This window comes from Salmo salar, chromosome ssa13 (assembly GCF_905237065.1).
Source record: "Salmo salar chromosome ssa13, Ssal_v3.1, whole genome shotgun sequence".
Lineage (NCBI taxonomy): Eukaryota > Metazoa > Chordata > Actinopteri > Salmoniformes > Salmonidae > Salmo > Salmo salar.
Window position 1 is genome coordinate 96,060,052 of NC_059454.1, and position 27,426 is coordinate 96,087,477.

General features: G+C 44.7%; 1 protein-coding gene across 1 annotated transcript in view; it reads right to left on the reverse strand.

Annotated features, from left to right (window-relative positions):
• Positions 1 to 26,922, reverse strand: part of rph3aa (rabphilin 3A homolog (mouse), a) — a 39,341-nt gene extending 12,419 nt beyond the window's left edge. The window contains exons 1-6 of the mRNA XM_045692471.1: positions 26,627 to 26,922; positions 8,338 to 8,481; positions 8,022 to 8,151; positions 2,494 to 2,577; positions 1,314 to 1,569; positions 612 to 764 (exon numbers count right to left, since the gene is read on the reverse strand). Coding sequence (XP_045548427.1) covers positions 612 to 764; positions 1,314 to 1,569; positions 2,494 to 2,577; positions 8,022 to 8,151; positions 8,338 to 8,468 — 754 coding nt within the window. The 5' untranslated portion in view covers positions 8,469 to 8,481; positions 26,627 to 26,922. The remainder of the gene's footprint in view (positions 1 to 611; positions 765 to 1,313; positions 1,570 to 2,493; positions 2,578 to 8,021; positions 8,152 to 8,337; positions 8,482 to 26,626) is intronic.
• Positions 26,923 to 27,426: the final 504 nt, after the last annotated feature.

Here is a 27,426-nt window from a genome sequence, read left to right on the forward strand (position 1 = left end):
AAATGCGTTTTCTGTGTTGGTGTGAGGTGACTATGATAGGACCTTAGTGATGTGGACACCTAGGAACGTGAATCTCTCGACCCGCTCCACTTCAGCCACCTCAATGTGAATGGGGGCGTGCTCGGCCCTCCGTTTCCTGTAGTCCACGATCAGCTCCCTTGTGTTGCTGACGTTGAGGGAAAGGTTGTTGTCCTGGCATCACACTGCCTGGTCACTGACCTCCTCCCTATAGGCTGTCTCGTCGTCCGTGATCAAGCCAACCACCATTGTGTTGTCAGCAAACTTAATGATGGTGTAGAAGTCGTGCACGGCCACACATTCATGGGTGAACAGGGAGTACAGGAGGGGACTATGCACGCACCCCTTATGCACCACCGTGTTGAGGGTCAGCATGGCGGATGTGTAGTAACCTCTAACCCCTAAACCTAACCTTAAACCTTCATCCCAAACCCCTAACCCTAATTCTAACCCTAACCATCATTTTAACCCTTAACCAAACCTCTAAGCCTAAAATAGCCTTTTTCCTTGTGGGGACATTCCACACTTGTCCGAATTCACCTTGTTTTACTATCTGGTCCCCACAAGGATAGTAAAACCAAACACACACTTACTGGATTCATCAGAGTCGTATTCGTTGTCATTGTCTTCGTTGGGAGCGGGGCCTGTGCGTGGTGCCGGGCTGGGTTTGGGGGCAGGAGTGGGTTTCTCCTCCCTGACTCTCTCCTCTCTCTGCTGTGGGTATCTGCTCTTCTGTGGTGCAGGGGCTGAAGAAGAGAAATACAGATATCTAGCCAGTCTCAATTTCAAAGTAGAAGGGAATATGCAAGTTAGTCGTTGGTGGCAATTGGTAGGTTAACAAAACCAAAGTTGTTTCTTCATATCCATTGACTGCTTTCAGAGGGGGTAAGGCAACACAGATGTCATTTTGTAATTTGGGTGAACTGTCCCTTTAATTATACCCTGTGCTGTGACTGTGTCAGCTGGAGCTGGTGGGTTCTCTCTTCCCCTGGCTGTGGGAGGTCTGGAGCCTAACTGTCTTTCCATCTTCACCACGTCCTCCTCCACACGTCCTCCTCCACACGTCCTCCTCCACACGTCCTCCTCCACACGTCCTCCTCCACGGCAGGGCTAACCTGGGCCTCAGCAACGCCCCCTAGTGTCTGAGCAGAGCTATAGCCCTCTGGGTCCTGTTGCTCTGAACTGGAGTACGGGGGCTCATCAGTGGACTCTGAGAAAAACTAAAAGCTTTTGCTTTTACCTCTCATACAAGTCTAACTAGTAGTGAAATGGAACTGCTTGTTTCCACTACTCACCTTGGCTTTGTATGTTGGAGTAGTAGTTATCCTGCTGCTCCTGTCGCTCTGTGTAGTCTTCTGCACCAGGGTCTGGCTGGTAGCTGGGCTGGGTACAGGAATAGGGCTGGGCACTGGGCGGGTGATGGGCATGGGTAGGGGTCTGGGTACGGGGGCTCTCTGTACCTGTCCCTCTGGGCCTAGAGATGGGCAGGGGAGCAGGGAGGACTTGCTGGGGTTGGCCCTTAAAGAACCATGCTCCAGAACGCTTCAACATCTAGACATAGAAAGAGAGATGGAGAGACACAGAGAAAGAGAGCGAGAGGGAAGAGATGTAGAGAAAGAGTGAGAGAGAGATTGCGGGAGAGACAGCGAGAGAGAGATGGAGAGGGAGAGAATTAGATGGAAAGAGAGAGAAAATGAGATGGAGGGGGGGTAGCGTGCTTAGCAGATGAGTTATCGTACATTGATTGACAAGTAGGACCATTTAATTAAAGGGTCTGAAACGTAGTGACTGAACCAGCTGAACCCTCATCTCCCTCCTTCTCTCTTGTCTACCCCTTCACTCTCTTCCTCTCTCCCCCCCTTCTCTCTCTTCCTCTCTCCCCCCTTCTCTCTCTTTTACCCCTTATCTTCCTCTCTCTCTCCTTCTCTCTCTTCCTCTCTCCCCCCTTCTCTCTCTTCCTCTCTCCCCCCTTCTCTCTCTTTTACCCCTCATCTCCCTCCTTCTCTTTTCTTATCTCTTCCTCTCTCCCCCTTCTCTCTCTTTTACCCCTTATCTTCCTCTCTCTCTCCTTCTCTCTCTTCCTCTCTCCCCCCTTCTCTCTCTTCCTCTCTCCCCCCTTCTCTCTCTTTTACCCCTTATCTTCCTCCTTCTCTCTCTTCTACCCCTTATCTTCCTCTCTCTCTCCTTCTCTCTCCATCTGTCTCTCCATTTAGATTCTGAAGGGACAAACAACCACAATCGTTTCTCATAAGAGGGAATATTCAATGGAGGATAATTAGAGGGTAATGACAATTATTATTAAAATGATTAAAGCTACTGACTGTCTCTCCACCCCTTCTTTCCTCCCCTCATCACTCTCCCCTTGTCTCCTCCCCCTCTGCCCCTCACGCCTCTCCTCTCACTTCTTTCTTCTCTCTCTCTTTCCTCTCTCTCTCTTTCCCTCTCTCTCTCTTTCCCTCTCTCTTTCCACCTCACCTCTTGATGTTCACTGCAGATCCTACAGACCCACACTGGAGATGACGAACGGCTGTTCTGAATCCCACACTTACTGCACATGTGCTGGAGGCAGAAACACACACGCACGCACGCACGCACGCACGCACGCACGCACGCACGCACGCACGCACGCACGCACACACACACACACACACACACACACACACACACACACACACACACACACACACACACACACACACACACACAGGTCTCTTGAGGCAGTGCAGGTACACACACAATTTTACAGTTCATGTAGTGAATGTACAGACAGGATCATCTCTAAGTAACAAGAACTAGAAAGTAGAACAAAAGAAAGTAACAAAATAATGAGTTACATGAGTTACAGGAGATGCAGGAGTTACAGGCAGTGGTGTAAAGTACTACTTAAGTAGTTGTTTTGGGTATCTGTACTTAACTTTACTATTTATATATTTTACTTTTACTTCACTACATTCTTAAAGAAAATTATGTACTTTTTACTAAATACATTTTCCCTGCCACCCAAAAGTACTCGTTACATTTTGAATGCTTAGCAGGACAGGAACATTTTCTAATTCAAGAGAACATCCATGGTCATCCCTACTGCTTGATCTGGTGGACTCACTAAACAGTTAGGTCATCCCTACTGCTTGATCTGGTGGACTCACCAAACAGTTAGGTCATCAGTTAGGTCATCCCTACTGCTTGATCTGGTGGACTCACCAAACAGTTATCATCAGTTAGGTCATCCCTACTGCTTGATCTGGTGGACTCACTAAACAGTTAGGTCATCAGTTAGGTCATCCCTACTGCTTGATCTGGTGGACTCACCAAACAGTTAGGTCATCAGTTAGGTCATCCCTACTGCTTGATCTGGTGGACTCACCAAACAGTTAGGTCATCAGTTAGGTCATCCCTACTGCTTGATCTGGTGGACTCACTAAACAGTTAGGTCATCCCTACTGCTTGATCTGGTGGACTCACTAAACAGTTAGGTCATCCCTACTGCTTGATCTGGTGGACTCACTAAACAGTTAGGTCAACAGTTAGGTCATCCCTACTGCTTGATCTGGTGGACTCACCAAACAGTTAGGTCATCAGTTAGGTCATCCCTACTGCTTGATCTGGTGGACTCACTAAACAGTTAGGTCAACAGTTAGGTCATCCCTACTGCTTGATCTGGTGGACTCACTAAACAGTTAGGTCAACAGTTAGGTCATCCCTACTGCTTGATCTGGTGGACTCACCAAACAGTTAGGTCAACAGTTAGGTCATCCCTACTGCTTGATCTGGTGGACTCACTAAACAGTTAGGTCATCCCTACTGCTTGATCTGGTGGACTCACTAAACAGTTAGGTCATCCCTACTGCTTGATCTGGTGGACTCACTAAACAGTTAGGTCATCCCTACTGCTTGATCTGGTGGACTCACTAAACAGTTAGGTCAACAGTTAGGTCATCCCTACTGCTTGATCTGGTGGACTCACTAAACAGTTAGGTCAACAGTTAGGTCATCCCTACTGCTTGATCTGGTGGACTCACTAAACACACAGTTAGGTCATCAGTTAGGTCATCCCTACTGCTTGATCTGGTGGACTCACCAAACACACAGTTAGGTCATCCCTACTGCTTGATCTGGTGGACTCACTAAACACACAGTTAGGTCAACAGTTAGGTCATCCCTACTGCTTGATCTGGTGGACTCACTAAACAGTTAGGTCAACAGTTAGGTCATCCCTACTGCTTGATCTGGTGGACTCACTAAACAGTTAGGTCATCAGTTAGGTCATCCCTACTGCTTGATCTGGTGGACTCACTAAACAGTTAGGTCAACAGTTAGGTCATCCCTACTGCTTGATCTGGTGGACTCACTAAACAGTTAGGTCATCAGTTAGGTCATCCCTACTGCTTGATCTGGTGGACTCACCAAACAGTTAGGTCATCAGTTAGGTCATCCCTACTGCTTGATCTGGTGGACTCACTAAACAGTTAGGTCAACAGTTAGGTCATCCCTACTGCTTGATCTGGTGGACTCACCAAACAGTTAGGTCAACAGTTAGGTCATCCCTACTGCTTGATCTGGTGGACTCACTAAACAGTTAGGTCATCCCTACTGCTTGATCTGGTGGACTCACTAAACAGTTAGGTCATCCCTACTGCTTGATCTGGTGGACTCACTAAACACACAGTTAGGTCAACAGTTAGGTCATCCCTACTGCTTGATCTGGTGGACTCACCAAACACACAGTTAGGTCAACAGTTAGGTCATCCCTACTGCTTGATCTGGTGGACTCACTAAACAGTTAGGTCAACAGTTAGGTCATCCCTACTGCTTGATCTGGTGGACTCACTAAACAGTTAGGTCAACAGTTAGGTCATCCCTACTGCTTGATCTGGTGGACTCACCAAACAGTTAGGTCATCAGTTAGGTCATCCCTACTGCTTGATCTGGTGGACTCACTAAACACACAGTTAGGTCAACAGTTAGGTCATCCCTACTGCTTGATCTGGTGGACTCACTAAACACACAGTTAGGTCAACAGTTAGGTCATCCCTACTGCTTGATCTGGTGGACTCACCAAACAGTTAGGTCAACAGTTAGGTCATCCCTACTGCTTGATCTGGTGGACTCACTAAACACACAGTTAGGTCATCAGTTAGGTCATCCCTACTGCTTGATCTGGTGGACTCAGCAAACACACAGTTAGGTCATCAGTTAGGTCATCCCTACTGCTTGATCTGGTGGACTCACCAAACAGTTAGGTCAACAGTTAGGTCATCCCTACTGCTTGATCTGGTGGACTCACCAAACAGTTAGGTCATCAGTTAGGTCATCCCTACTGCTTGATCTGGTGGACTCACTAAACACACAGTTAGGTCATCAGTTAGGTCATCCCTACTGCTTGATCTGGTGGACTCACCAAACAGTTAGGTCATCCCTACTGCTTGATCTGGTGGACTCACTAAACACACAGTTAGGTCAACAGTTAGGTCATCCCTACTGCTTGATCTGGTGGACTCACTAAACACACAGTTAGGTCATCAGTTAGGTCATCCCTACTGCTTGATCTGGTGGACTCACCAAACACACAGTTAGGTCATCAGTTAGGTCATCCCTACTGCTTGATCTGGTGGACTCACCAAACAGTTAGGTCAACAGTTAGGTCATCCCTACTGCTTGATCTGGTGGACTCACTAAACACACAGTTAGGTCATCAGTTAGGTCATCCCTACTGCTTGATCTGGTGGACTCACCAAACACACAGTTAGGTCATCAGTTAGGTCATCCCTACTGCTTGATCTGGTGGACTCACCAAACACACAGTTCGGTCATCAGTTAGGTCATCCCTACTGCTTGATCTGGTGGACTCACCAAACAGTTAGGTCATCCCTACTGCTTGATCTGGTGGACTCACCAAACAGTTAGGTCATCCCTACTGCTTGATCTGGTGGACTCACCAAACAGTTAGGTCATCCCTACTGCTTGATCTGGTGGACTCACTAAACACACAGTTAGGTCAACAGTTAGGTCATCCCTACTGCTTGATCTGGTGGACTCACTAAACACACAGTTAGGTCATCAGTTAGGTCATCCCTACTGCTTGATCTGGTGGACTCACCAAACAGTTAGGTCAACAGTTAGGTCATCCCTACTGCTTGATCTGGTGGACTCAGCAAACACACAGTTAGGTCATCCCTACTGCTTGATCTGGTGGACTCACCAAACACACAGTTAGGTCATCCCTACTGCTTGATCTGGTGGACTCACTAAACACACAGTTAGGTCATCAGTTAGGTCATCCCTACTGCTTGATCTGGTGGACTCACCAAACACACAGTTAGGTCATCAGTTAGGTCATCCCTACTGCTTGATCTGGTGGACTCAGCAAACACACAGTTAGGTCATCCCTACTGCTTGATCTGGTGGACTCACCAAACACACAGTTAGGTCATCCCTACTGCTTGATCTGGTGGACTCACCAAACACACAGTTAGGTCATCCCTACTGCTTGATCTGGTGGACTCACGAAACACACAGTTAGGTCTTCAGTTAGGTCATCCCTACTGCTTGATCTGGTGGACTCACCAAACACACAGTTAGGTCATCCCTACTGCTTGATCTGGTGGACTCACTAAACACACAGTTAGGTCAACAGTTAGGTCATCCCTACTGCTTGATCTGGTGGACTCACTAAACACACAGTTAGGTCATCCCTACTGCTTGATCTGGTGGACTCACTAAACACACAGTTAGGTCAACAGTTAGGTCATCCCTACTGCTTGATCTGGTGGACTCACGAAACACACAGTTAGGTCAACAGTTAGGTCATCCCTACTGCTTGATCTGGTGGACTCACCAAACACACAGTTAGGTCAACAGTTAGGTCATCCCTACTGCTTGATCTGGTGGACTCACCAAACACACAGTTAGGTCAACAGTTAGGTCATCCCTACTGCTTGATCTGCGTTTAAAAAACAAGAAAATGGTGCCATCTGGTTTGGTTAATATAAGGAATTTAAAATGATTTATACTTTTACCTTTTACAGTTAAGTATATTTTAGCAATTACATTTACTTTTGATACTTATTATTATTAATTTGTTTATTTATTTTTTACCCCTTTTTCTCCCCAACTTCGTGGTATCCAATCGGTAGTTACAGTCTTGTCTCATCGCTGCAACACAACCCAACCAAACCGCACTACTTCTTGACACAATGCCCACTTAACCCGGAAGCCAGCCGCACCAATGTGTTGGAGGAAACACCGTAAACCTGGCAAACGTGTCAGCATGCATTGCGCCCGGCCCGCCAGGAGTCGCTAGTGCGCGATGGGACAAGGACATCCCTGCTGGCCAAACCCTCCCCTAACCCTGATGACGCTGGGCCAATTGTGCGCCGCCCCATGGGTCTCCCGGTCACGGCCGGCTGCGACAGAGCCTGGACTCTAGTGGCCCAGCTAGCACTGCAATGCAGTGCCTTAGACCACTGCGCCACTCAGGAGGCGAACTTTTGGTACTTAAGTATATTTAAAACTAAATACTTTTAGACTTTTACTCAAGTAGTGTTTTACTGGGTGACTTTCACTTTTACTTGAGTCATTTTCTTTTAAGGGATCTTTACTTTTACTCAAGTATGAACATTTGGTACTTTTTCCACCACTGGTTACAGGAGTTACGGGAGATATAGGAGTTACAGGAGATCCAGGAGTTACAGGAGATCCAGGAGTTACAGGTGTTACAGGAGTTACAGGAGATACAGGAGTTACAGGAGTTATAGGAGTTACAGGAGTTACAGGAGATACGGGCGTTACAGGAGATCCAGGAGTTACAGTATAGGAGTTACAGGAGATATAGGAGTTACAGGAGATACGGGCGTTACAGGAGATATAGGAGTTACAGGAGATATGGGAGTTTCAGGAGATATAGGAGTTACAAGAGATATAGGAGTTTCAGGAGATATAGGAGTTACAGTAGTTTACCCAGTCAATGTGTTGTAGTAGTCTCTGTAGGTAGGTGTGTTTGTTACCTTCTTGCAGTGGGAACAGAGTACAGAGGTGACTCCCTGCTGTCCAAACGTCTCTCCACACAGCAGACAACGAGACTGACCATCTCCACACGCCATCTTCTTCATACTGTCCAACCTAGTGGCAAAACGCCTGCAGTACACACACACACACACACACACACAAAGGACACAGACTGTCCAGACAGGTCGCCAACCGCCTAGAGAGGAGATATCACACAGTATACACACACACACACATACATACACACACACGCATGCACACACAGTTTTCTATTTCTCTCTCGTTCTCGTTCCTCACTCTCTCTGTCTGTCTCACCCGATCCTCTCCTGCTCCATGGCCTCCATGGTCTCAGCCCGAGCCAGAACACTGTTGATGATCTCCTTCTCTTCGTCTGTTAGCGCCACCTCCTGAGGACCTCCTCCATGACCTCCACCATGCTGGTACATCCTGCTGACTGACCTGACAGACGGAGCAGGGACACACTTAAGGAACCGGTAGAATTTGCCGGTCAACAATACTTACAGTTTTTCTCAGTCGCTTTGGTGCATTTCTTAGATCAAAAGTGCCATTCTTGATACTACTTGTACAAATTCCAAATCATCTAGTCACTTGTGCACATCATTAAAGCAATTTCTTATTCCTTTGAACAAATTGCAATTGCTTTTGTACATATTGCAATTGATAATGTACAAGTGTCAGCTTTTTTCCACATTTTCAATTGCTCATGTCATGTTGATCAAAATATAGTAGATGGTTCTCTGTTGAATAGTCTTACCCCTCAAAACATCTAGGCATTAGTTCCTTGCATAAGCCATTACATGCAAAATTGTTGAACTATTTGTCATAAACTGTCAAGCATAGTTTTACACATTTCTATTAGACCTTTTGTACAAAAACGTGAATTGATGAATGGTGCAGGTGAAATGGACCCTCACTCATGAAGGAATGTAAAGTGTTAGTTCAACCAACAATCAACCAGTTGTCTAAATTGCTCAAAGGTGCATCTCATGAAGAATCAATTGGCAAGCATATATAGACAGACCACAACACTGAGTTGCAATTTTCCAATAATGGATGGACCAGGAAACGAACAGGGTCAACAGCCAAGAGGAGGAAGAAGAGGAGCAAGGATGCGTGGTGGAAGGCAAAACAGAGGAAGAGGCAGAAGAGGACATAGGCGCATATCTGATGACATAAGGGCCACTATTGTAGACCATGTTGTCAATCATGGCCTTACAATGGCTGAGGCGGGTCGAAGGGTGCAGCCGTGTCAACCGTGTCCAGATCAACCGTGTCCTCAATAGTTCAAACGTTTCGAAGAGAGAACAGGTATGTCCACCAATGTACAGTGCACAGTTACTGTATATAAGCAGTATACTGTATACTTCCTACAATGCTTCATATTACAGTAGTCCACTTGTATTTCACAGCATACAGAAATATACTCTATACAGATACATACTGCACATTACATGCACCCACCTGTATGTTTTACAGTAAAATGTGTGTTCGCATAGTTTTTGTCTATGTGAAAGTGTGCGATGCATCACTGCATTTTTCCCCACACAGGACTGCAAGATTACCTCAAACCGGTGGCAGAGGACGCCTTTTCACACCTCAACAGGAGGAGGCTATTTGCACCATGGTCCGAGCAAACAATGCCATGAGACTCAGGGAAATACAAAGGACCATTATAGAAGACAACGATGTCTTTGAAAACATCCATACGGTTAGCATCTCAACCATCGACAGGGTGCTGCATAGAAACCAGATGAGTATGAAACAGCTGTACCGTGTACCATTCCAAAGGAATGAGGACAGAGTTAAGGAGCTACGCTACCAGTATGTACAGGTAAAACATATCTATGTAACTACTTTACAGCAACATTTTATAGTGATACTTAGTACAGTAAGCATAAACTGCACACATTTCCATTGCTGTGGAAGGAACATGCAATATATGTACATTTTATGTCACTCTTCCTTACCAAAACAAATTCAACTGTGTGTTCTGGGATATAGCGTATAATGGAGTTGGAATCAAGTGAACCCTCTCACAACTTTGTATACGTGGATGAGGCTGGCTTCAACCTGACCAGATGCAGAAGGCGGGGTCGGAATATCATCGGTCACAGAGCTACTGTGGATTTGCCAGGCCAACGGGGAGGAAATATCACCATGTGTGCTGCTATTTCAGAGCATGGTGTCCTAACCCATATCCCCCTTATAGGGCCATATAACACCCAGCATCTACTCAACTTTTTAGAGACTCTACAGGGCTCTCATCCCTGATGATGAGAGGGGTCTGTTTAGAGAGGATTTGCCAAAGTATGTGGTCATTTGTGGTAATGTGAGTTTCCATCGATCAAACATCATAAGGCAATGGTTTGTGACCCACCCGAGGATGCTCATAGAATTCCTCCCACCTTATTCACCATTCCTTAACCCAATTGAGGAGTTCTTTTCAGCATGGAGGTGGAAGGTCGTCAGCCACACACACAGATGACCCTGCTGGCTGCAATGGATGCAGCATGTGAGGACATCACAGTAGACGCCTGCAGAGGATGGATAAGGCATTCCAGAAGATTCTTTCCACGTTGCATTGGAAGGGAAAATATCCGGTGTGATGAGAATATGTGGGCCGACAGACAGGAACGTCTGGATGTGTAGAGACAGCACTAGAACAGTGCTGCGGGCAAAGTTGTGCCTTAGGGGTGGTTTCCTGTGTTTCTTTCTAATGTAGTTTTTTTTCCTTTGTGCCCCTCGGGTTGTCCAGTCTCTTTCAATCAATAACCCACATACAGTAATATGTAAATAGTACTGTTGAAATTGATATATGCCGTAGAAGTGCAGCCTTGTGCATTTTCAATACAGTAACTGTCATCCAAACTGTAGCCTAAGTTTACATCAGGTAATACTGTCAAAGTACACAGTTCCATTGACAACATGCCTAAACATTTTGACGACCTTGTTCGTGAACAATGACTCAATGACTTATCATTCTGATGACACTGACATGATCATTGGCATGAATATTTACTTTTGAGAGATGTACTAAGGATTTTTAGTGACTGACTAGCTTTAGAAACACATCTATTGTATATTGCAGTTTGTACAAATTGTTCTGAGAAATGCACTTATTATTTTGCACATGTTAGGGATGATGTGAAAAATGCACCAAAGCGACTGAGAAAAACTGTAACATCAGATTTGGTCCAGACCAGACCAAAAATGTCCGTGGATGTGGAAATCAAAACCAGTCCGGACTGCACCAAAAAGAAGATGTCCAAAATGCTTCGCTGTCGGTCCGTGTTTACTGAGGTGTAGCCCACAGTACTGCCTGTTAAATTATTTTATGAATGCCCATCTATGTGGTAATCCTACCATTTATAAAACACCAAAAAAAGACGTCCAAAAGACGTCGGCTCATGTTTACTGTGGTGTAGCCTACCATGTCGCCGCAATGGAATGTTATGAATGCCCATCCATGTGGTAGGCCCACTGTTTGTAAAACAGGCCATTGGACTGGCTTTATTAGTCCTGATTCCTGTGACTCATCAATTTGGCTATTTAGGCTCTGAATATCAGCTACCCAACTTTATCAGGAGTTATCATGAGCATATTTGCAATGTGTTGACACAGTGGGAAATGTAGAAGTATGTTATTTTTTGCTATAATCAGCTTGTCCCCAAAAAATTATGGATACAAATTTGAAACCACTGATCATGACAATGGGGTGGAACTCCTGGCCAACAGTTGTTATGGTCCATTCCATAGTGTCCATTCTACTTTGACCTGTCCTGTTTTTAGGATATGTTGTTTGATAACATGACAGTAAATGTTTTATTTTATTGAGCGCCATTTACTGTAGGTGAGGCTATTTGATGGGAGAATCCTGCATGATGTAAAAAGTGTCTGTTTCTTTACATTGTCATCCATTTTATCTCCAGCCTCTAGGCTACAGAACAGACCACATAGACATTTTTCTTTTCTTATACCCCTTTTTCTCCCCAATTTCGTGGTATCCAATTGGTAGTTACAGTCTTGTCCCATCGCTGGACTCGGGAGAGGTGTCTTAGACCACTGCGCCACTCAGGAGGCCACATATTATTTCTACCATATCCTAGATCTGCTACATGATTTATGTTAGATACATTTTTTGGACGGAACATTGGTGGATTGCCGCAGCAATGCGTCTCTCCAACAGAACCTGGAACCTGGAGAGGTGCGCTGGGAATGGACAAGCAAAATATTTAGTGCCCCTGCCTTAGACAAAGTGGGCACTGCTTATCACAGGGCAGCATCAGCTCTCACCTAAAAAGCCCATATGCCACTGGTTGAGAGAAATTTACATTGTTTTTAGGCTGAATTATGTGAGGTTTTATGTGTTGTTGTTGGTGCGTCTTGGTCAGTTTAGCTCAGAAAATGCCGCCTGATTTAGCGCCTGGTCTTGTCCACTCCACTCTGTTCTAATGAGGCTTTGTGGGCATTGTAGAGGGAAACAGAAGACATACGTGTTCCTGAGAGTCTTATCTTTCAGTTATGAGGTCATAATATTCTATGAACCAAGAGCAATTATTGTTTTTATTCAGAGTTTTTCCTCAAGACACCATTTTCAAATCAGTGTATTATAGTGTTTGCTGCGGGTCACCAGGATCAGGGTCGCTGTCACAAACCTTTTCGTCAGAAGATATGTTGAAATCGCTGTCGGACAAAGTGGACCAATATGCAGCGGATTGCGTGCTCATCATAATTTATTTTAAATGTGACCACGAGGAAAAACAATAAACAAAACTCACGACAGGAACAGTGTAGCAGGCTAAACAAAAGCAGTGCTAATATACAACTACCCACAAGTGACAAACAAAACACATACCTACTTATAGGACTCCCAATCAGAGGCAACTAGAAACACCTGCCTCCAATTGAGAGTCCAGCAACCAAACCTGCACATAGAAAACTTAACCTAGAACCTACTCATACAAAAACATACACCACAAAACCCCAGAACACATAAATAACACACCCCTCTAAGCTATACACAAAAAAAACCCACCATACAAAACAAACATACCTCTGCCACGCCCTGACCAAATAATACAAATAATCCTCTATACTGGTCAGGACGTGACAGTCGCGACCCCTCATTTGGGAAACGCTGTCCTATCCCCATACCGGGCTCAAACCAGGGAACCTCTGCTCGCAGACACACGTGAACGTCCTCCTTGACAGGGTACCAACTGATTGAGCTATACAAAAGTACCAATTAGTTAGTTCCATCGGCGACATTTCAAGCTAGCTGTAGAGTGAACTTAACTCGCTACAGATGCATCAGTCCTGTCTGTCTCAACCCTGATCCTGGTGACCCGCAGCAAACACTGAAATACACTGACCTAAAGGATCCACTGCTGTAGATATTCTAGTTGACAGTGCTCTAATCTAGCCGATGATAATGATGTGTGCCTCTGTTCCTTGTTCAGTGAAAACATCTAGAGGCATTTTCAGTTCCTGGTAGCAGGTTATTGAACCCTGAGTAATGCACAGTAGTATTGAACCCTGAGTACAGATCACTCCAGAGGCGACGGTTGACTTGATTCTGATGTGTGTTTCTCACTTTCTCTCTCTCTTTCTTACTCATTCTCTCCCCTCCATCTTTCTCTCCTCCCTCTCTCTCCCCTCTATTCTTTCTGTACTGTCACAAATGTTCTCTCCCTGATGATTGGAAATGTCAGGGGTTGCTGTGACAGCCGGCGGCATGGCAACATGACTGATTGCTGTCACCGTGTGTGTGTGCATGCATGCGTGTGCTTGTGTGACATTGGTGGGCTGAGGGGGCGAAGTCAGGGGAGGGGTCAGGGAGATACGGAATGTTCAAGAATGGCGTGACACTCTCACCCCATGTGTCATCACTCATTATCACAGACACACACACTGTATGACATCAGTCTACAACCATAGAATGGTGCAGATGGAGAGAAGAAGAGATTCGTATATTTTGTAATATCTGTGGTGGCAGCCTTCGAATGGCTTGATATCTCATGAACAATATGACAAGTTCCCCTTGAAATGGTTACAAGGATTACAGACCATGTTCTATAGAGGTGAGCCCTGCCCACAGTAGCTCCGTGTACAGAACACACACGACATTACATCAGCTTCACTGACACCCTCCTACCCTGACACACACTATCATACTACCATGGTTATATACTCACCTCCAGCTACATTGTGGCTCATTCAACCCCTCTCCCCTCCTCTCCTCCTCTCGACCTCTCCCCTCCTCTCATCAGCTGCTTCACATGTAAAATCTCCCACCCAAAGCTGAACAAACACACGTACACACCAAAGTGAAATGAGTTTGCTCTGAGTGGTTTGCATATAAACACTTGCACGCACGCACGCATGCACACACACACACACATACACACACATACAGACAGTGTGCAGGACTAACGGGGCTGAGATCAAAGCCAGTCCTGTGACTAAAGGAAGTAAGAATGTTGGAGAACCTGAAAGTAAACATGATATTAAAAACAACAGTGTGTGTGTGTGTGTGTGTGTGTGTGTCCCTGAGGGTTGATGGGAACTCTTTTCAATCTACACCTCTTCTCTGCTGACCCACTCAAAGGACACTTGTCACCAGAAAGACTTCTGTTTGACTCACACTTTTCTAAAAACATGGCTGGGTGAAATAGGGACTGGTGTGTGTGTGCTTGTTGACAGTAGAAAATTATTTCATCTGGGGAAGGAGAATGAAAACTGTCCAGAAAGTTAGATTTTTCTCCCTTTCCAAACATAACAAAACAAAAACAGTTTTCAGTTCACATCTGGTTTGAGTCTGATTAGGAGATTAAAGAGCCAGGTGGTTTTTAAACAACATGCTGTGTGGTGTGTGTGTGTCTGTCTGTCCACTGCAGGCCTCTGCAGCTGCTGTCACAGACATACAAACACACACACACACACCCACACATATCAGCACACCTCCCCCTGGACACACAACACCCACACACAGCGAGCTGAGAAAGAGGACCTGTCACCATGCATCTACTGACTGACACTTTCACTGGCCCAGGGAAAAGCACACACACACACACACACACACACAGCCCAGGGAAAAGCACACACACACACACAGCCCAGGGAACTGCAGTCCAGCTGCACATTGAAGCATTTTATGTCTACAAGATAGTGTGTGCTGTTCCCTGGTGTGTGTGTGTGTGTGTGTGTGTGTGTGTGTGTGTGTGTGTGTGTGTGTGTGTGTGTGTGTGTGTGTGTGTGTGTGTGTGTGTGTTCATCCCATGTCATACCCGCGTCATCGTCCTGTGTGTCTCTCGTTTCTTTACATCTCACATTAGAATTCATAGACAAATGCCGTGGAAATAGGACATCAAACTCCATTCCATGTCATAATTTGGAGAATGTATGATTTCATGCATAAACAGCTGCAGTTATTCATCATTTTCTACATAATTTGAGATGAGACTGTCGTTCTATCAAGCAGGGAATGCTGCATTCATAGAATTAGAATTAGCAGGAGGGGTATTCCCACTCCAATCAGTTCTAATTCAATGGATTTTCCAATGCCTGAAGAATCCCAACAGCTTCCGAAAAATCTCTGGTTTATACATACAGTTACATTCAAAAGTTTGGACACACCTACTCATTCAAGAGTTTTTCTTTATTTTTACAATTTCTACATTGTAGAAAAGTAGTGAAGACATCTTAACTATGAAAGAACACATATGGAATCATGTAGTAACCAAAAAAGTGTTAAACAAATCCAAATATATTTTATATTTGAGATTCTTCAAAGTAGCTTGATGACAGCTTTGCACACTCTTGGCATTCTCTCAACCAGCTTCATGAGGAATGCTTTTCCAACAGCCTTGAAGGAGTTCCTATAAGGGCACAAGGTGAGACCCAAATGCAGACACAGGAGGCAGATGGTTGAGCTCTGATATTTATTATAACAAGAGGGGTAGGCAAAAGGCAGGTCGGGTACAGGCGAAAGTTCATAAACCAGGTCCAAACAGTACCAGGCGATAGGCAGGCTCGAGGTCAGGGACAAGCAGAGTGGTCAGGCAGGCGGGATCAAAGTCAGGACAGGCAAGGGTCAAAATCAGGAGGGCGAAAAAGAGAGACTGGGAAAAGCAAGAGCTGAGACACAAAAACACTGGTTGACTTGACAAACAAGACGAACTGGCACAGAGAAACAGGAAACACAGGGATAAATACACCGGGGATAATAAGCGACACCTGGAGGGGGTGGAGACAAGCACGAGGACAGGTGAAACAGATCAGGGCATGACAGTTCCCACACATATGCTGAGCACTTGTTCGCTGCTTTTCCTTCACTCTGCGGTCCAACTCATCCCAAACAATCTCAATTGTGGAGGCCAGGTCATCTGATGTAGCACTCTATCGCTCTCCTTCTTGGTAAAATAGCCCTTACACAGCCTGGAGGTGTGTGTGTGGGTCATTGTCCTGTTGAAAAACCAATTATAGTTCCACTAAGCGCAAACCAGATGGGATGGCGTATCTCTGCAGAATGCTGTGTTAGCCATGCTGGTTAAGTGGGCCTTGAATTCTAAATAAATCACTGACAGTGTCACCAGCAAAGCACCCCCATACCATCATACCTCCTCCTCCATGCTTCATGGTGGGAACCACACATGCGGAGATCATCCGTTGACTTACTCTGCGTCTCACAAACACAGGGCGGTTGGATCCAAAAATCTCAAATCTGGACTCATCAGACCAAAGGACAGATTTCCACCAGTCTAATGTCCATTGCTCGTGTTTCTTGGCCCAAGCAAGTCTCTTCTTCTTATTGGTGTCCTTTAGTAGTAGTTTCTTGAAGGCCTGATTCACACAGTCTCCTCTGAACATTTGATGTTAAGATGTGTCTATTACTTGAAATCTGTGAAGCATTTATTTGGGCTGCAATCTGAGGTGCAGTTAACTCTAATGAATGTATCCTCTGCAGCAGAGGTAACACTGGGTCTTCCTTTCCTGTGGCGGTCCTCATGAGAGAAAGTTTCATCATAGCGCTTGATGGTTTTTGCGACTGTACTTGAAGAAACGTTCAAAGTTCTTGACATTTTCTGGATTGACTGACCTTCAAGTCTTAAAGTAATGATGGAATGTTGTTTCTCTTTGCTTATTTGAGCTGTTCTTGCCATAATATGGATTTGGTCTTTTACCAAATAGGGCTATCTTCTGTATACCACCCTGCTTTGTCACAACACAACTGATTGGCTACAAACACATTAAGAAGGAAAAGAAATTCCACAAATTAACTTTTAACAAGGCACACCTGTCAATTGAAATGCATTCCAGGTGACTACCTCATGAAGCTGGTTGAGAGAACGCCAAGAGTGTGCAGAGCTGTCATCAAGGCAAACGGTGGCTACATTGAAGAACCTCAAATATAAAATATATAACACTTTTTTGGTTACTACATGATTCCGTATGTGTTATTTCATAGTTTTGATGTCTTCACTATTATTCTACAATGTAGAAAATAGTAAAAATAAAGAAAATCCCTTGAATGAGTAGGTGAGTCCAAACTTTTGACTAGTACTATATCAAAGGTGGCACTTTAATTGGGGGAGGACGGGCTCATAGTAATGGTTGGAACAGAATAAATGGAATGGTGTCAAACACATGGTTTCCATGTGGTTGTTACCATTCCATTCACTCCATTCCAGCCATTATTATGAGCTGTACTCCCCTCACCAGCCTCCTGTGATATACACTACGTCTACCAAACATTAGGAACACCAACCTAAAATTGAGCTGAAACCCCCCCCCCTTGACACACACCGGTGTGCCTGGTAAGCTACTACCTTATACCGTCCAAAGGCACTTACAGTTTTTGTCTTGCTCATTCACCCTCTGAATGGCACACATACACAAGCCATGTCTCAATTGTTTCAAGGCTTAAAAATGATTCTTTAACCAGTTTCCTCCCCTTCATCTACACTGATGGAATTGGATTTAACAAGTGGCATCAATAAGGGATCTGTCACGTCCTGGCCAGTATAAGGGTTAATTGTCATTTTAGTTTGGTCAGGACGTGGCAGAGGGTATTTGTTTTATGTGGTTCAGGGTGGTGTGTTAGTTAGGAGGGCGTTTGATTTATTATTTCCGGGTTTTGAGTTATGGTCTATGTTGTATTTCTATGTGTAGTCTGGTTGATCTATTTCTATGTTGAGTTAATTGGGGTGGACTTCCAATTGAAGGCAGCTGTGTGGTGTTGCCTTTGATTGGAAGTCCTATATTAGTTGGGTGTGTTTGTCTGTGTATTTGTGGGAGATTGTTCTGTGTTTAGCCTTGTCAGACTGTTTTGTTGATCGGTTGTTCTTTTTTGTTATTTTTGTACGTTCATTCTGAGTTTATTAAATGTCAAGATGAGCTTACACATACCTGCTGCGTTTTGGTCCTCCATTACCAACGACAACCGTGACAGGATCATAGCTTTTACCTAGATTAATATGGTCAGTCTATGTCATGGAAAGAGCAGGTGTTTTTAATGTTTTGTATAGTCAGTGTATGATCACTCAGTGGCCAGTTTATTAGGTACACCACCCTGTTCACGAAAATGGTTCGCTCTTACAGACAATGAGTCACGTGGCTGTGGCTTGCTATATAAAGCAGGCAGGCCGGCCTCCTGGGATTTACACACACGACAGTGTCTAGGGTTTACTGAGAATGGTGCGACAAACAAAAAGCATCCAGTCAGCAGCAGTCCTGTGGGTCGAAAACAGCTCGTTGATGAGAGGTCGAAGGAGAATGGCGAGAATAGTGCAAGCTAACAGGCGGGCGAGAAGCAGACAAATAGATGCAGTACACCAGTGGTGTTGAGAACGGCATCTCAGAATGCACAACTCGTCGATCCTTGTCACAGATGGGCAATTGAAGCAGACGACCACACCGGGGTCCTCTCCTGTCAGCTAAACACAAGAAGAAGCAGCTCCAGTGGGCACTCGATCACCAACACTGAACAATTGAGGGATGAGAAAACATTGCCAGGGCAAACCAATCCCTGTTCCTGTTGCGTCATGCTGATGGCAGAGTCAGGATTTGGTGTAAACAGCATGAGTCCATGGCCCCATCCTGCCTGGTGTCAACGGTACATGCTGGTGGTGGTGGTGTAATGGTGCGGGGAATGTTTTCCTGGCACACGTTAGGTCTCCTGATACCAATTGAGCAACGTGTCCACGCCCCGAAGAATTCCGGCTGTTCTGGAGGCAAAGGGGGGTCTGTACCTAATAAATTAGCCACTGAGTGTATATACACAGTATATTCTGAAGGTATTCCACCTTTTTTATTACATTTCTTTAGCTTTGTTTTTCTTTTTGCCCCCTTGGGAACCTTATTTGCCACACCACTTGTCTTGGATTCTCTGCTTGTGATATTATATCCTGGTCTAGTAGGAGTCATTTCTGGAACACAGAACATTCTACAGAATTCCATTCCCTTAGGATTCCATTTCTCTCCATCCTTCTATCTCCACCCTCTTTCCTCTCCTCATCTCCTCTCCTCCTCTTCACTCTCTCACTGGAAGCAGATTATAAATCTTAGAGCTCTCCACATCACCTCCTTCTATCCCTGTTGATGACTCTCTGTGGTTACACACACACGCGCATATGCACAAGCATGCACACACACACACACACACACGCATGCACACGAGTCTTATGACGCAAACACAGATAAACACTAAGTGTTAACTCTGCAGAAAGCACAAGCACACACATACACACACAGACAAGTTAAAATATCTTATGTGGCAGTGCTGTGGAGAAATATCTTACTCAGTTGGTGACAGGAGGTGACGGCACACACACATCTACTTCAGTGCACTAAAGGAGAAGACAGCTAACAAACATGTTTATAAGAATAGACGGCTTTTAGATCCTGGTACTACGCATTGACATCAGAGGGTTGTACATGGGGGAGGGAGAGAACACATACTGTGTACATGTGAGTGTGCGTCTCTCACTCCCTCTCGCTCTCTCTCTCTCTCTCTCTCTGCGCTCGTGCCTGTCTGACCACCCGTGTATGAGTATGTGTGTGTTCGGGGTTTGGGGTGGGGGCCAAGGGAGTTCACAGCCCTCTTCATTAGCAGAGGGAAGGCTACAGTACCCATATGCTGAGAGAGTGAGATAGTATGGGTGTGTGATACACCAGGGGCAGAAGTTTGTATGCCACAACAGCAACATAGGCCTTAGGCTAATTAATGCTCTCTCTCTCTCTTTCTCTCTCTCTCTCTCTCTCTCTCTCTCTCTCTTCTACCACTCTTTCTCTACCACTCTTTCTCCCCTCTCGCTCTCTCTCTCCCCTCTTGCTTCACTCTCTCTCTTTTTCTCTCTCCCCTCTCTCTCTCTTTCTCCCACTCACTCTACCTCTCTCTCTCAGACAGACAGACAGCCCTTCTACAATCACAGGTAGTATGACCTGAGGAGGTGGTCAGATAAAGGAGAGGAGGAAGGTCAGGAGTGGGTGTCCACTACCTCTCCAGGGACACATCTTCAGACAAGAAAGGAGGTGTTTATTCCCCTGTCTTCACTCCTTCACCTTCTCCCTCCTTCACACACCTCCACTCATCCCCCTCTTCCTCTCATCTTCATTCTTCCACCTGTTCCCCTTATCTCCAAACTGCCACTTAACTCAGTGGCTGTATTCCAACATGCAAAATTGTATTTTGTTTAGTGTATTTAGAGATGGTCAAACCCTACTCATGGGAGCAAACGTCGTGCACGTTCATGCATACCAAGTAGCTCTTCAGGACGAGAGTTGGTCACCCTTGAAGGATAGTTCTCAGAACCAGTATGGTATATCTCTGTAAGACATGGGGTGTTCAATACAGGAATTATTTGTCAAAGATGTTCTGCCCATAAGTGTTCTTTGGTCACACTTAATTTTGATAGTCCAGACAGTCCATCTGTAGATGCTCTAAAGATGGTCATACTATCAACAAACTATCTGTTGATAAGCAACTGCTTGCCAAGGTTAGGGTTAGGGATAGGGTAATGTATAGATTAAGGGTAAGGGTTAAGGTTAGGATTAGGGCTAGGATAAAGTTTGGGGTTTGGATAAGGGTTAAGGTTAGGGTTAGTAGATAGTCTGTAGAGCATCTCCAGATTGATTATCCAAATAAAGTGTTACCCGTTCTTTATGTTGCTATATTTCAATCCAGTTTATTTGGATCTGTGTGTAATTCTATCCTCTCTCTCAGATTCTTCTGTGTAGGCCATGCAGCATCAACATTCCGCTCAGGTCTCTTATAAACACATTCATTTTCCAAGCCAGGGGACGACTGACATAAAACATATTAACAGTAACTCAGAGGGAATGGACATGCTTTAGTATTCACTAGGGATATGAAACCACCTGATTCAGCATCAAACACAAACTATACCATCTGCTACCACTAACACACACACACACACAACCCCCTTCACGGCTATACACACTCCAAACATACTCATGATGCATTGGTAATCAATCACCTCTGTTCACACAGGAAGTCAATTACTATAGGTTCCAACTGTGTCAAACTGAGGAAAAAGGCATTCAAATATCCTGGATGAACTGAGGTGGAAAATCCTAATTGAAAGCAATGGGAAACAGTCCAATTCATTAAAGTTGAGATGATTGGTTAAATGGATTTGGTTGGAATTCAGTTGACACCAACCCTGACCTCCATTTATCATCATGGAGACATTTCTGTCTGTTAAGGTCTGAATGAGCAATGGTGGCAGATCATCCTTTCCCATTCTCTTCTACATAAGTGTGTGTGTGTGTGTGTGTGTGTGTGTGTGTGTGTGTGTGTGTGTGTGTGTGTGTGTGTGTGTGTGTAACCTACAGCATAAAGCTTTCACACTCCACTGTATTCTGCTGAGATGGAGAAGATAAGGGGGCAAAGCTGCAGCAGCCTATACGGAGGCATGACAATACAGAAGTGCGAGTAGTTATAATGGTAGTATGAGAGTCTACAGTAGTAGTAGTAGTCGTAGTAGTAGCATCAGTATTAGTAGTATTAGTAGTATTATTAGTAGTAGCAGTATTATTATTAGTAGTATTTGTAGTAATAGCAGCAGCAGTACTAGTATTAGTAGTAGCAGTAGTAGTAGTAGTATCAGCAGTAGTAGTACTCTAGACCACCTTTACTTCACAAACAGAAAAGCATACAAAGCTCTCCCTTGCCCTCCATTTGGCAAATCTGACCATAACTCTATCCTCCTGATTCCTGCTTACAAGCAAAAACTCAAACAGGAAGTACCAGTGACGCACCCAATACGGAAGTGGTCCGATGAAGCGGATGCTAAGCTACAGGACTGTTTCACTAGCACAGACTGGAATATGTTCCAAGATTCATCTGATGGCATTGAGGAGTTGACCACATCAGTCACCGGCTTCATTAATAAGTGCATCGAAGACGTCATCCCGACAGTGACTATATGTACATATCCCAACCAGAAGCCATGGATTACAGGCAACATCCATACTGAGCTAAAGGCTAGGGCTGCAGCTTTCAAGGAGCGGGACACTAAACAAATCTGGGTTTGGCGGGTGCCAGGAGAACGCTACCTGCCCGAATGCATTGTGCCAACTGTAAAGCTTGGTGGAGGAGGAATAATGGTCTGTAGCTGTTTTTCATGGTTCGGGCCCCTTAGTTCCAGTGAAGGGAAGTCTTAACGCTACAGCATACAATAACTTTCTAGACGATTCTGTGATTCTGACTTTCTGGCAACAGTTTGGGGAAGGCCCTTTCCTGTTTCAGCATGACAATGCCCCCGTGCACAAGGCGAGGTCCATACAGAAAGGATCTGTCGAGATCGGTGTGGAAGAACTTGACTGGCCTGCACAGAGCCCTGACCTCAACCCCATCGAACAACTTTGAGATTAATTGGAACGCCGACTGCGAGCCAGGCCTAATCGCCCAACATCAGTGCCCAACCTCACTAATGCTCTTATGGGTGAATGGAAGCAAGTCCCCGCAGTAATGTTCCAACATCTAGTGGAAAGCCTTCCCAGAAGAGTGGAGGCTGTTATAGCAGCAAAGGGGGGACCAACTCCATATTAATGCCCATGATTTTTGAATGAGATGTTAGACAAGCAGGTGTCCACATACTTATGGTCATGTAGTGTATAACTAAGTTATCGTTACTCACTGTGTATTTATTACTTCTCTATTTTCTTTCTCTCTGCGTTGTTAGGAAGGGCCCGTAAGTACGCATTTAATATTTTTTTTTAGGCATTTCACTGTTAGTCCACACCTGTTTTTTACAAAGCATTTAAAGAATACAATTTGATTAGTAGTAGTAGTAGTAGTAGTAGTAGTAGTAGTAGTACAGTAGTTGTATTAGTAGTAGTAGTATAATTAATAATAGTAGTGGACAGTATAGTAGTAGTCGTAGTACTAGTAGTAGTCATAGTACTAGTAGTAGTGGTAATAGAAAAGTAGTAGTAATAGTAGTATAGTAGTAGTAGTAGTAGTAGTAGAATTAGTAGTAGTAGTACTAGTAGAATTAGTAGTATAATAATTAGTAGTAGTAGAAAAAAAGTCCTATTAGCACCGACTTTGCCAATTTAGGAAGAATGATATGTGGTTGTCTCACCTATTTATCTTAAGATGAATGCACTAACTTGATGTTGGTCTAGATAAGAGTGTCTGCTTAATGACTAACATGTACAATGTAAATGTAGTAGTAGTAGCAGTAGTAGTAGTTCTGTATTAGTAGTAGTAGTAGTAGTAGTAGTAGTAGTAGTAGTAGTAGTAGTAGCAACAGTCGTAGTTCTGTAGTAGTAGTAGTAGTAGTAGTAGTAGTAGTAGTAGTACTACTGTAGTAGTTGTATTAGTAGTTGTAGCATCAGTAGTAGTAGTACTGTAGTAGTAGTAGCAGCAGTAGTAGTAGTACTGTAGTAGTAGTAGTAGCACTGTAGTAGTAGTAGCACTAATAGTAGTAGTAGTAGTAGTAGTAGTAGTAGTAGTAGCTGTAGTAGTAGTAGTAGTTGTAGTAGTAGTTGTAGTAGTAGTAGTAGTAGTAGTAGTAGTAGTAGTAGTAGTAGTAGTAGTAGTAGCAGCAGTAGTAATCTATAACTGCACTGCAGTAGTAATGGAGTACTGACTGATAGCATGTTAGGCATGACAACATGCCTGAGTGCTACATCCTTCATAGCTTAACATCATCTACAGATGGAGAGTATACAGACAGAACCAAACCAGACATCATGCTCTCATACACAATTACGGCAGACACCCACTTTTACATCTCACCATCCTAATTACTTTCTATGGTGATACATGTCCACAGCAGATCGCAATTAAGTCCAGCAGCACTGTCTTATTTTCCTGTTGTGAAACTATTTCAAATCATCTCTTGGTTGTTTTACTGCATAGTAATGGGCCACATTTACTGCTTCTCCAGGAGCGCTATACTGCAGACTGAAACAGTGCCAATACAGGAACACGATGTTACAGGAGCACTATATTGCTGGCTGCAGCAGTGCCAGTACAGGAACACAATGTTACAGGAGCACTATATTGCAGGCTGAAACAGTGCCAGTACAGGAACACACTATTACAGGAGCACTATATTGCAGGCTGCAGCAGTGCCAATACAGGAACACACTGTTACAGGAGCGCTATATTGCAGGCTGCAGCAGTGCCAATACAGGAACACAATGTTACAGGAGCGCTATATTGCAGGCTGAAACAGTGCCAATACAGGAACACAATGTTCAGGAGCGCTATATTGCAGGCTGCAGCAGTGCCAATACAGGAACACAATGTTACAGGAGCACTATATTGCAGGCTGCAGCAGTGCCAATACAGGAACACAATGTTACAGGAGCGCTATATTGCAGGCTGCAGCAGTGCCAGTACAGGAACACAATGTTACAGGAGCACTATATTGCAGGCTGCAGCAGTGCCAATACAGGAACACAATGTTACAGGAGCGCTATGTTGCAGACTGAAAGAGTGCCAATACAGGAACACAATGTTACAGGAGCGCTATATTGCAGGCTGAAACAGTGCCAATACAGGAACACAATGTTACAGGAGCGCTATATTGCAGGCTGCAGCAGTGCCAATACAGGAACACAATGTTACAGGAGCGCTATATTGCAGGCTGACACAGTGCCAATACAGGAACACAATGTTACAGGAGCACTATATTGCAGGCTGAAACAGTGCCAATACAGGAACACACTGTTACAGGAGCGCTATATTGCAGGCTGCAGCAGTGCCAGTACAGGAACACAATGTTACAGGAGCGCTACATAGCAGCCAGGAGTAACAATACAAAGACAAGGCCAAAGATTGGAGACTTTCTGACAATATAATGTATTAAGGACATTCTGTTACCCTGGAACTTGATGTTCTAGTAGATTACCCCAGGGGAGAAAATACTGTGCATTTGCTGTATGTCTGGTTGAGATCGTCATAGTTCAGGTGCTCAGCAGCAGTGTGGAGTGAGTGATGTAAGCAGTCAGTCTCAGCAACTAAGTCAGAGCCTACCTCCCCATCACAACCAACCACCACACACACACACACACACACACACACACACACACACACACACACACACACACACACACACACACACACACACACACACACACACACACACAATGAGGCTGATCAGTGGACAATAATATATATCACAGGGGATTGTAAAGTAAAGAATAAGAGCTGATCACTATACTGCAGCCATGTTGTGGAGGGAATCATAACCTTACCAATGACCTCTACACACAGGAAAACATGTTTTCTCTGGTTCTCCTCGCTCTCACACTGTTCTGTATCTGGAACTTTCTCTGCTGCAACTATGTGTTATAGTTAACAACTGAAGGCTCCGTCACCCCATTTACAGACTGGCTAGTGTGTGTGCGTGTCTGTGTGTGTGTGTCTGTGCGTGTGTGTGCGTGTCTGTGATGGGGAGAGACTCCACACTGTCCGTCCTGACTCCCAGTCTGTTTCTGCTGTAGCTGACTTGTCATTGTCTTGCCTTTTCTCTCACTGCAGCTTGACAGCTCGCAAATAAGTCGCTAAAACCTGTATAAATAAAGCATATGAAAAGTAAGACTAACACCACAGCACAGTTAACCTGTGAGTCTACAGTGAAGGGAAGGGGGAGAATATGGCCTGAAGATAACTCAGCAGGGAAAGCTGTGCTTCGTATATTGCCCCCCTGAGAACCCTGTTCTGCTCCCTGTATTCCCAGAAGAGGTTAAATAACCAATATTTCCACATGAGCCTGAAGGCTGAGGTTACAGACATCAACCTCTCCTGTCACGACAGCTCGATGTAATAGATGATGTTCTGTAGTGATGACACAGTGGAAAAGGAGTATGAACAGAATGAATAGAAGTCATTGTCTATGCTTCACTTAACTGGTTCACCAAAAATTCTGTGTAAGATTTCACATTTTCTCAGAAATAGCACATGGTGATTATTACATGCTGAATGATGGAGTCATGTAATCCATATTGGCTAAGTAATTCTAGTCGAGTCCTTCCTTCTGATCTACCGTCATCTTTTTTTCAATCAACCAAACACAAACAGTTAAAATATTATTTCATCTCATACCTGACCCTTCTCCAGCAGAAGAGTTTGTGTTTTTCTTGCTCTGGCAGAGAGATTGGAGATGTGGTAGCCTATGAGATAAAAAGACAGTGGAGAGAGAAATATATTTTAAAAAGCGTCCTCCTGGCTATGTGCTTCTATAGAAGCGCTCCTTCCACCCTGATCCACACACACACACATTCTCTCTTCACTGGCACGCGACATACTCATTTAAAGCTGCGAGCCCTGCACTCTGCCCCCACACGCTCAGTCGCGCGCTGAACGGAGGAACAGAGGGAGGGAGAGAGATGCGCTACTTGGGAGTGGAAAATAATGGAGACAGAGGTAATTCCACACGACACAGGCGGGATACCCACTGGAGGGAAACCCCTCCTACACAGGGGATGAAGGGTTCTTCTGTGATGAGTGGAGGTGATCCCTATGACAGCGGGGATAATAGTGAAGATGCTTTGTAGTGTCTTACTTGTGAGTTTATAGCCTACCCCTGGATTTTTTTATTTTTTATTTTGATGTTGCTTAAACTTGTGCTATTTATTGTTCTACTACAATTAACTGGTGATGAGGAGGATGAGGATGGTGGAGGTGAAGATGGTGATCATCCTCATTGTTACGTTCCCCAGTTTCTGTGTTGTGGTTTGTGTATTTGTATGTATTTCAGGAAATGGCTTCCTGAAATTCTCCAAGCAGCTGATTGGTCGGCCCCATTACTGATTGGAGAGCTGACCCCTCCTCCTCGTCAGGACGCAGCTGTCTCCAATTACCAACTCCTTCTCCAGCTATATAAGCCAGTGTTCTGTTGTTCA